This window comes from Megascapheus bottae, chromosome 16, assembly GCF_031878675.1.
Source record: "Megascapheus bottae isolate mThoBot1 chromosome 16, mThoBot2.hap1, whole genome shotgun sequence".
In the NCBI taxonomy this organism is placed as follows: domain Eukaryota; kingdom Metazoa; phylum Chordata; class Mammalia; order Rodentia; family Geomyidae; genus Megascapheus; species Megascapheus bottae.
In genome coordinates, this window is record NC_143524.1 from 45,109,396 (window position 1) to 45,120,873 (window position 11,478).

General features: G+C 44.0%; 1 protein-coding gene across 1 annotated transcript; it reads right to left on the reverse strand.

Moving 5' to 3' along the window:
• Positions 1-1,572: 1,572 nt before the first annotated feature.
• LOC150053497 (olfactory receptor 2AT4-like) lies at positions 1,573-2,758 on the reverse strand. Its single transcript, XM_090349114.1, has one exon. It carries the CDS (start codon positions 2,756-2,758, stop codon positions 1,793-1,795), a length of 966 nt encoding a protein of 321 aa, XP_090205240.1. The 3' UTR covers positions 1,573-1,792.
• Between the last annotated feature and the right edge of the window lie 8,720 nt (positions 2,759-11,478).

Sequence of the window (11,478 nt, forward strand, 5' to 3'; positions counted from 1 at the left end):
AGGAGTGTGGTCCCATTAAAGTCTAGACATCAATTTCAAGCAGTGAAGAACAGGATGCTAGAAAATGTGAAGAATCAGATAGAAGACCATGAGCTTGCATTCCAGCATCAGAAACAAGAACACTCAAAGCTTTTTGTTTTCAAAAAATCATTTTTGACTATTGCTGGATGAGACTACTGAATGTGGAATCCAGGAAGTACGTATGTTACTAAACTGCATCAATACTTCTCATTTGCTTCCTTTAATCTGTGTGTGTGTGTGTGTGTGTGTGTGTGTGTGTGTGTGTGTGTGTGTGTGTGTGTGTGTGTGTGTGTGTGAGCTGGTGCTTTATCACATGAACCATACTCCCAGCCTTGCTTTTTACTGGTTGTTTTTGAGATAGTCTCACAAACTTTTCTGCCCAGGATGGCTTCAAACTGTGACCCTCTGGATCTCAGCCTTCTGAAAAGCTAGAACTACAGGTGTGAGCCGCCAGTGCTTGGCTTGCATTGGGATTTAGGCAGGAGGAAAATGGTGAGCATTAATGCTTTAATCCTAGGAACTAGAATAGGACTATCTGTGAAAAGCAAGAGATGGGGAAAATCTGTCACCTGAGTCCCCTCATTCTCACCACTCAAATACTTTTTTTTTTGGTCAGGCATAGCGCTTGAACTCTGGGCCTGGATGCTGCCCCTGAGCTCTTCAGCTCAAGGCTAGCGCTCTACCATGTGAAGCCACCACATTACTTCCAATACTAAAAACAAAATACCCTTCTGTTTATGTCCCTGACTGGACAGATCTGACAGAAAACTTAACACAGGCTGAGGAATAAGGATCCTGGGCTGGTTTCTGAGGCCAAAAAGAGAAATATATGTTTATCTTTTGAGGAAAAACACTTGCTGAGGGGCCAGCATCCTATTGACTAGGAGAAACTTCCTGCTGAGTCACCCAATGTCCTGGATAGGAAAGCTGTAGTGCATTGGGGATTTACAAAAGGATTCACCCAACAGGATTGCTGAAGAACGATCCCATGCCCTAAGGAACAGAAGTAACTCTCCTCTAGAACTGGCATTGATCTATCGGGGCGGGGGGGGGGTGATAATGAATCTTCAGGCAGCTAGAATTGATACAGCAATTCCCTTTTCTTTTCTTTTTAAAATTTGTGAGATATTCTTGAAAAGTCACTTCTGGCTGGGCACTGGTGACTAGTGCTACTCAGAAGCCTAAGTATGGAGGTTCAAAGCCAACCCTGGCAGATTGATTGATGAGTCTCTTATCTCCAAGTATCTAGCAAAATACCAGAGGTGGAAGTGTAGCTCAAGTGGTAAAGCTCTAGCCTTGAGCAAAGAAAGCTACAAGAAGGCATGAACACCTGAGTTCAAGTCCTAGTACCAGCAAAAACAGAAAGAGACAAAGAGAGGAAAGAAAGAAAATTGTATATATAGGATAGGAATGAGTCATTTAATGCACTTTAAATGCTAGAGGTTTTCAAAAAGTTTGGAAAAAGATATTCAAGATTGTAAACTGAATTTCTCTCCAAATACTGAGACTTTGTGAGAATAAATAGTAACATGATCGCCATTGTATTTACAGTCTTGTAAAATTTGGGATTCACAGAATTAAAATGGAATAGAAAGATCCTATCCATATTTTGTCTAGGAATTAGAAAAATACTCATATTTGATGACCATGGAGAAATACTTAGGGCTGTATTTTGAGAATTATTGTCTTAGATGCTTGGGTGGCTGAATTTTCCACTTTGCCTCTACTGTTGTTGCTGTGTATGGGAAAAGACCAAGTTACCAGCTTTGAATCAGGACTTCCCAGCATTCTTTGGCTCCTGGGGACACGCCATTTTGGTGATGGCTGTCTTGACATCCTTGTTCCTGAGCGTGTAGATGAGGGGGTTGAGAACAGGTGTGAGAATCGCATAAGCCACATTGCCCATGACATGGAAATCGAGGGGCAGGTCAGCCTTGTAGGCGACATAGGCCACAGCAATGGATGAGTAGTAGGTGCCCACCACCAGAAGGTGGGAGCTACAGGTGGAGAAGGCTTTTGAACGACCTTCCCTGGAGTTGATGCGAAGCACAGAGGCCAGGATGCGGGCATAGGAGAGCAGCACCAGGAGGAGGGGGAGGAAAGACACCACCATGGCGATGCAGAAGCCCATGAGGGTCTGCGGGGTGGTGTCCGAGCAGGAGGCCTGAACCACAGCCAGGTGGTCACAGAAGCAGTGGTAGATGTAGGCAATGTTGTTGTAGGCCATCTGGGAGGTCTGCACCACTGCTGGGATGGGCAGCAGAAGCGCAGTGAGCCAGGCACTGGCGGCCAGTGCAGCGTTGGTCTGTGGGGTCATATGGACCGGGTAGTGCAGTGGGCGGCAGATAGCCACATAGCGGTCATAGGCCATGACCACCAGGATGAAGGCTTCGGAGCAGGAGAAGCTATGGAAGAGGTACATCTGCAGGAAGCAGGCGGGGAAGCTGAGGAATCGATCTCCAAGCAGGAACAGGGACAGCATCTTGGGGACGGTGGTGGTGGTGAATAGGATGTCCAGGGCTGAGAGGTTGCTGAGGAAGAAGTACATGGGCTTGTGGAGGCTGGGCTCTGCCACCACGGCCACCAGGATCAGGGCATTGCCCACCAAGATGAGCAGGTAGAGGAAGAGGAAGAGGAAGAAGACAGGAAGGAAGAGAGATCTGGGCAGAGAGGGGATGCCGGTGAGGTAGAAGATGGGCGGGGAGTTGCCTGATCCATTACAGGTCGTGGTCTCCATGGTGGGGTAAAGATGGATGTTTGTGAGCTGTGCAGGGGGCAACATCAGGGAAAGAGGCCTGCCCGGAAACAGAACACCCAGGGGTTCTGGAACAAGAGTTGTAGAATGACCACTTTAATTAATTAATCCTTCATCCTATTCCTTTTGCCTTTTAAATCAAGTATGGAAAAACAGATGTACAATATACAAACCATGTGTCGCTGATTGGATATGCAATAGACGAAGTGAGCAGGGTAGAGAAGTGGTAAAGGAAGGCATTAAGCAATGAATCATGTAATTATTTGATTGTAATTACATGAAGTGCTATGGAAAAACTTCTTGGAGATCTCATTTCCAGGTCCCATACAGTTGCTGAAAATCAGATCTCTTACGCAAAGACTGTAACTTCCTTTTGCTTTGGGCATTGCTTTGTGTTTTTTTTAAATATAATCTATTGTTATTAGCATTATTATTTTGTTTATGTGGTACTGAAGAATCGAATGTAGGCTTCATGTATGCTAGGCAAGCAGCCTTCCCGACTCCATGTGTTTGTTTTGTTTTGTTTTTAATGGTATCTCTGTCACCATTTACCCAGAGAGGATTGATTTTCTAAAGGTTTGCTAAGAATATGTGGGATTCCTGCCATAATTATTATTTTTTTTTGCCAGTCCTGGGCTTGGGCTCAGGGCCTGAGCACTGTCCCTGGTTTTTCTCAAGGCTAGGGCTCTACCACTTGAGCCACAGCACCACTTTTGGCCTTTTGCTACACATGTGGTACCAAGGAATCGAACCCCGGTCTTCGTGCATGCTAGGCAAGCACTTTAACCACTAGGCCAAACTCCCGGCCCCTCCTGCCATAATTATTAACTGAGACTGGCTCCTTTCTCATTTGTTTCCTTGATGCTGTGATATTTTCCCCCTGCTGACATATAAATTGAAGCCTCTGTAAGAGGATAAAGAGTTTAAGGACAGCCTGAGTTACATGGCCAGGCACTGAGGCAAAATAACGAATGAGAAAACAAACATGGCACAACAGTGGTGTAACCCATAGCCTCAACCTCAAGGCAGAGGCAAGAGGATCAATGGAGTTGGAAAACACTCTGGGAAACATGTAAGGTCTTACAAGAGGAAGATAGAGTGAGAGAGACAGACACACACACACAGAGAGAGAGAGAGACAGAGACAGAGACAGAGACAGAGAGAGAGACAGAGACAGAGAGTCAGAGGGAGAGACAGAGAGAGACAGAGAGAGAGAGATGGGGGGAGGGAGGGAGTGGGAGAGGGATGAAAGGGAGAGGGATGAGAGGGAGAGGGGAAGCGGGAAAAAGAGCCAGAAAGAGACACAGAGAGAGGAGTGCTAGTAGCTCATACCTATAAATCTAGCTACTCAAGAGGCTGAGATCTAAGGATTGCAGTTCAAAGCCAGCCCAGGCAGGAAGGTCTGTGAGATTTGCTCTCAAATTAAGATTTGAGTTTGGCCTAGTGGTAGAGTGCTTGCCTAGCATGCACAAAGACTCGGGTTCGATTCCTCGGTACCACATACATAGAAAAAAGCCAGAAGTGGTGCTGAGGCTCAAGTGGTACAGCTCTAGCCTTGAGAAAGTCCAAGGACAGTGCTCAGACTAATCTGAGAGACAAAGGGAAGGCAAGTGCTTTCCAGGTAGCACAGCTGGCCAGATGCATAACCACATCAGCAATGTGTCAAGTCTTAGATTTCCACAACAGGGATGTTTTACCTGCTTATCTTTTCTGGAGAATCCAAATTCAAGCTTTCAAGGGGGAAGGGGCAGGGAAGAAACATCAAGGCAAAACTCTGTTTTTATGTTTCTTTTTGTTTTTCCAATTGGCCCTATCAGACAAAGCTAAATTTCATGCCACCCCCTCCCCACTGTCCCTGCCCTCTGGGTACAATATAGTAGAACTAACTCGGTGTCTAGCAAGGCAAATGCTTCTCTGACATAACATCCTAGCCCTGGGCAGAACAATAAGCCTGCTGTGGCCCAAGTGGAGAGGGTTTGACCCCATTCCAACAGTCTTAGTAGCCAGGGATCCTTCAACTCCGGAGACACAGAAAAACTAACCTGGATCGTGCTGTACTCAGAAGGGCTGACAGACCTGCCATTGCCAGGTTAGGCTGAGCTGGGGAACTGGCAGGATGGGAACTAATGTGGTCAACACTGAGGCCCTCAAGTCCAACTGCCCATCCTCTTCTCTCCTATGTGCATTCTTTACAGATACTTAGACCCTGGTGGTGAGGGGGGTTTTCACTGCCAGGTGGGACTGTACTATATTACAGCTGGCTCAGGTGAGCCCCTAATAAAGAAGAGCCATAAAAAAATCCCTTCTGAAAGAATTTGACATTTCAAAGAACTGTCAACTAATCCATCACTGAGAGTTCCAGACTTTATTTAGACTTCCTTGTTATTTTATGGGCAAGATTGCTGTGTTCTGATGATATGATGCCTCTAAGTAGTGCCTTTGTGTGGTTAGAGCTAAAAGGACTGTTTCCCAGCACCCAGATTGCCTCAGTGACTCTTCCCTAGAGAGAATGTCTGCGAACCATTTCTAATGTCCATAGGGGAGAAAGACAGAAAACCAGTCACCAGAATGTACAAACTGTGCTTAATATATATCAGCCTTTCATCACACAACCCTGCCCCTTAACCAAGCAAAGAAACAGAGACACAGAGAAGGCTAGCCCTTGCGCAAGGCCACGGCTGGTGAGGATAGTGCAGTGCTCAATGGTTGGTTCTGCAGCCACCACTGCAATAGTCTCAGTCTAGGAGAGGAACTAAAAGGCACAATATGCCCATGTGCTTCTGGTCATACAAAATAATATTTATTGAAATGAGCTTCAAGAAATGGAAACAGAGGTTTTCTTTTTTTGCTGTTTGTGTTTTCTTCTCTTTTGGTTCTAGTTGTTCATTTCTATGCCTTTGGGAGTTTAACGTGCAGCTCAGAAATGGAGAGACAAAGGGTGACCAATGCAGCAATGATAGTCACTGGGCATTGTGTTGAAAATGAACTCTACAACTTGTGGTGGGGATGGGAGGGGAAAACTCAGAGAGTGCGGGAAGGGGTAACACTGTCCAAAAAGAAATGCACTTTTTACCTGACTTATGTAACTGTAACCCCACTGTACATCACCAAGCAATAAAGCAAGTTAAAAATAATAACAGCAATAAAGAAATTAGTCTCAGTCTTGCAACCAAGAGTCCTGGCTCCTAGTCAAGTCCTGCTTCTCACTTGCAGACACCTTGAATCTGAAAACTTTTTTTTTTTTCATCAGCATGATAAGTTTGAAGAAATGCTCTCTGAAGAGTTCCACTGTTTCCAGAAGGTCCCCTCTAAGTTTGGCAGGGTGAGGTTTCAGAGACAGATGTCACATGGTTCATGCCCCGAAGGGAGAGAGAGGGCTCTCTCCACTCAAAGAGCCCTACGGCAAATCCAGGTTCTCTCTGGTTATGTTGTCACTTGCACCATCCGAGTGGATGCCGTTTCTCATCTTCTAGCTGGCTGACCCATAGCAAGTCTTGCCCCTCTCTGAGCCCTGTTCCACTCTTCTGCAAACTTTGCAGGGTTTTTCTTTGTGGAGAGAACACTGTAAACAGGGCCAATAAAGAGGCTAGAACATGTATGAAGGCAACGTGTTTCCAGTTATTGTCTTGCCTTTCTGTGGGAAGAACTTGTTCAAGATGGTTGGGGTGTCACCTGAGAGATCACACACCCTTCGCCTGACCTATCAGGGCCCAAGGTTCACAGCTCTTGTTCTCTCCATGGCCTTAGACTGAGAGCCTCAGTGTTTTATTTTTCCATCTACGGTCTCCTTCCTCCCCATTTCTGTCTCTCTAGCTCAGATTTCATCTGTCTCCGACAATGCTCACCTGTTGAGTCTGGTCCACACTGGTCTCCTGGGGTTCTCCACTCACAGCTGTGGTGGAAGGAGCAGGCTAGGGCTGAGCCATGGTGCCTTAAACCCTCAAGCCCCTCCTTTCAGGCAGTTCTCTTGAGGTGCTCCCTTAAGATGGTGCTCCCCTGATACCACACCCACCATCCTCAGGGATCACTCCCTGGGATCTCCTAGAACAGATATGGGAGGGAGGGAGAGTTTGTCCCTGAACTTGGTTGTTAATGAGAACAGCATCCTTAACAACCCTCGAGGGTACAGAATTTCACATTGATGGTGTAGCCTTCCTTCTCATTATCCCACCCGATCCTCACAACGCGGAGAAGACAGGACCGATGGGCTGCAGCAGGAAGTCCATAAGGAGGAACGCAAAGTCCAGGAAGTGAAATGCCTTGCCTATTTTAACACTGGTGGCTCTAGGAGGCTGAGATCTGAGAATCCAAGTTCAAAACCAGCCCAGCCAGTAAAAGTCCATGAAAATTTTATCTCCAACTAACTACAAAATACTGAAAGTGGATCTGTGGCTCAAAATAGAGCACTAGAATTAAGCAAAAGATCTCAGGGACAGTATCCAGGTCCTGAGTTCAAGCCCCAGTATTAGCAGAAAAAAATAAATAAAAGCAAAGTTGAGGGACTGGGAGTTTGGCCTAGTGGTACAGTGCTTGCCTCACATGCATGAAGACCGCTGTTTGATTCCTTGATACCACCTATATAGAAAAACAAAAACAAAAACAAAAACGTAAGTGGTGCTGTTGCTCAAGTGGAAGAGCTTTAGCCTTGAGAAAGCCCAAGGATAGTACACTCAGACCCTGAGTTCAAGCCCCAGGACTGTCAAAAAAAAAAAAAAGCGAAGTTGAGGGGAAGGAAGTTGTGGGGCTTTTAATTTTGTTTTGTTTGTTTGTTGTTGTTCTCTCTGTGTTCAAGGCTCTCATTCTACCACTTGAGGCTTTTTCTGAGTCGTTTACTACAGATACGAGTCTCATGAACTTTCCTGCCTGGATAGTCTTGAACCACCATCGTCAGACCTCAGCCTCCTGAGTGGCTAGGAGTACAGGCATGAGCCACCAGTGCCCAGCCAAGTGTTTTGAAGATGGGTTCTTGGGGTGAGTGAGGGGAGGCCATGCTGCTTCTCCCTTGTTCTGCAGACCTGTGTGTTCCGGGCGCTTTATGCATTGGCTGCTGGTTAGAACTATGTATTTCAGGCTGGTTGGGCAGCACCTACACCTTGATAGGTGTTGCCATTTATCCAGCACCCTGAACTGAGTCTTCAGTTATTTTTCCATTTGTGTGGGCTGCCTGCTTCTAAATGATGATGGATCGGTGACTCCTAAATGTACAAGACTGATGGCTCCATTTCTTTTGCTATGAATTCAGTTTCTTTGTCAACAGTAAGATCAAATGGGCTCTCATGATGAATAGCTGTTTGGTTCTGAATCTGATTTATCCCTCAAGGTTCTGATTGGAAGATCTTGTGTTTTGGGGAAGTGGTTGAATCATAAAGGCTGTAGCCTCATCAGTGGCTATGGATAGTTCAATGACATTGTTGGGATATGGTGGAAACCAGGACATAGGGCTACACTGAAGTAAGTAAGTCACTAGAGAGATCCTGAAAGAGTGCCTTGTCCCTTCTCTCCCCACTTCTGCTTCCTACTCCCTGAAGTACACAGCTGAGCTCCGCAACGTGCTTGTCACCATGACGTACGTCCTCAACACAAGCCCATAGAAATGGGGCCCAGCAAACTTGGGTTGAAATCAACTCAGATATTTTGCTCCAGCAATAAGATGTGACTCTCACATAAGGCATTTATTAGTTACATAGAAGGTGATGCTAGTAGAAACACTGTAGGCAATAAGGACAAATATATAACCAGAATAAGTTTCTATTCCAATAAACACAAACCGGTTCCAACTTGATGATGACAAAGACTATCCACCTGCCTCCCATCGGTAGCTAATTTGTTTCCTTGAGCAACAGGTCTTCACATGAGCTCAAGACTGGTCTTGGTTGCTGGAATTGTTAGGTAAGTTGCAGAAGCCTTGATGAACTATGTATAACCCCCATTCCTACCTTACCAATCCTCTAGCCTTCCTCCCGGATATTGTTGCAAATCCATTAACCATAGCACCTAAGCTTGCATACTTCTTTCCATTTCAGTTTCCAGGTAAGATGAACTTAGGTGAAAAGCCAGAGATACTGCCATGGGTTCTGCCCACTGAGAGGGTTTCTTTACCTTATGGAGGATTCTCCTTCCCAGTGAAGCTGCCATGCTGCAGCAGTCCACTCTTGAGTGCTTCCAGCACATTTAAAAAAATATTTATAATTCAAGGCCGGAATGTTATTTTCCTGAGAGAATTGATTAGAAGGCATTTTCCTGATGGCTGTATGTTAGAGTTAATGGCAAACATTAAAGCAGCAAAACTGAGTCACTGGTGTCTGAAGCTCTTGCTTACACTACTTACTTGTCACTCAAAGGTGTCCTTGAGCCTAATATGCCATTTATCACTTCCACTTGATGAGGGGATGTCTCTTTTCAAGTCCATTTTATATTTTGTGTGTTCAAATTCATAACCAATTCATAAGAGAGACCCTTCATTCATACATTAAAACTACAGCGGGGCCAAGAACCATTTCTTAGGTGGAGAATACATTTCTACAGAAGAGAACATAGTTTTGTTCTAAAATCTAAGCCTACAATGTGTGCTGCCTCAGAAATTCAATTAGATTTTTAAGTTTGGCCTATGATAGTATAGCTTACCTAGGATTAAACTTCCTACCAAAAACAACTATAAAAATTGAAGAAAAAAATGTACCAGTACTAGTCAAGTAATTTGAAGAATAACAAGTCATGGACCTTGAACCACTGTCAACTGAATGTTGAACTAAGGGAGGCACGGAGGCTGAGTTCTAGGACCTCAACTTTCTTATCAATGGCACTTCTTAGCTTGTAGGATGGAGACTAAAACTCAAATACAAAATGAAGATCCTACTGGGCTAAAGAGACCTAAATTGGAAGTTGAGTGGCAAAGTGAAAGTTAACAGCAAACTTATAGAGAGGAGAATACAGTAGAAAAAGGCACTAAACTAGAAGTATAATTTCCCTTCGAGTCACAGACTGATTTTAGGCATGCAAAGACAAAGTTCATTTGAGGAACCCCAAAGAATGCTGCAGCTTGGAAGTTTAAGAGCTTCCAAAATATTTGAACAGCCACATGATATTGTAAGGGTTGGTATGTACCCTCATCCGAATAGAAGGAATTTCACTTGAGACCCCGCAAATACTCGAGTCCAGTAATAAGGGCTAAATCTCATAAGTAAAAGCAAAATGGAAACACACGAGTCAGAATTCAACTTAAAACCAATGTACAACAAAGATGATCACTGGTACTATTATCTGGCAAAATGTAACACTTTGTGGAGGAAGACAGAAATTATCCAGAGCTTTAATTTAAAAAAAATTCAGCTCCCAGTACCTAATCAAAAAAAGATGAGGCAAGACTACAATTAATCAAATGAATGAACCAATGAAAAAATGGAGGATTCAGCTAGAGGTTGATTACTTCTTATAGAATCTGGTTTGAAGACCTCCAATACTAGGTTGGTGGACTGGAAGTAGGTTCCCAGCTAGATTGGCCATGCCATACTGTAGGAGGAAGACTGACCAGTCCAGTGGCTGATATACACTATAAAAATGCACTGAGTTCATTTTCCAAGTGCTCTTCCACAAGCAACGCTGATTCCTTCACTGAGAATCTGACAGCTGTAATGTGGATATCCAGGAAGGGTTGGAAGAGTTGAGAACAGGACACAGTGAGTGTACCTGAAATACATTTTGCTCTACTCCTCAATTCTCTCATTGGACAGACTCATTTGTACTCTTTTTTTTGCTTAGGAGGCTATATCTTCAGTTGGATTGCAATGAAAAAGAGAGGGCTAACCAAACAAAAGGGAATCTTAGGGGGAAAAGATACCTTTTCACTCATCCCAGCAGTTTTTCGATCCTTTCTTTGAATATTTCTGTGTGTCTCAGTTTTCTGAACTTACTTTGTTCCATTAACGTATATTTCTATTGTTATGCCAACTCTATACTCTCTTGATTACTGTAGAACAATCCCATTTTTTAAATAAGTGTCTAAAAATATAACAAGCCGGTGTGGTGGCTAATGGCTGTAATCCTAGCTACTCAGGCTGAGATCTGAGGATCATGGTTGAAAGCCAGTCTGGGCACTAAAGTCCATGAAACTTTTATCTCCAATTAACCACCAGAAAACTGGAAGTGGTGCTGTGGCTCAAGGGGTAAAGCAGCAGCCTTGAGCTGAAGAGCTCAGGGATAATGCCAGGCCCAGAATTCAAGTCCCATGACTGACCAAAAAGAATATATATATATATATATATATATAAATTAATATGTTTAATGAAACCCCTGTGTATGACTATTTAAATATCATTTTAAAATAAAGTAACAAAAGATTATTCCATTATTATTAATTATCCCGATTGTTCCGTTGGGACAGGAGGAAAGTCCTGGACCAAATATGGCAATCACTGTTTGCGCTTCATACTCAATTGAATTTTTTTTATTTTTACTAATTTATGTCTATTAAATTAGTCATCCAGCACTATGAGCTAAATTTCCACTCTGAGAATGTACCACTTAGAACATCTTCCTCTAAGCTGAGCATTATTACTTGGCATCCTAGGAACAGAAATGGCTACACAGCAGCTCTCACATTGGGGTTGAAGTCATGACTCAAGGGTAACAGCAGTCAACAAGCAACGCATTAGGTATCAAGTTCAAGTTCGGATCTCACAACAAAAGAAAAGAATAGCCAACAC

Coding starts and splice junctions, on each gene's coding strand:
- LOC150053497 (XM_090349114.1), bottom strand. CDS start 2,758: ATGGAGACCACGACCTGTAATGGATCAGGCAACTCCCCGCCCATCTTC.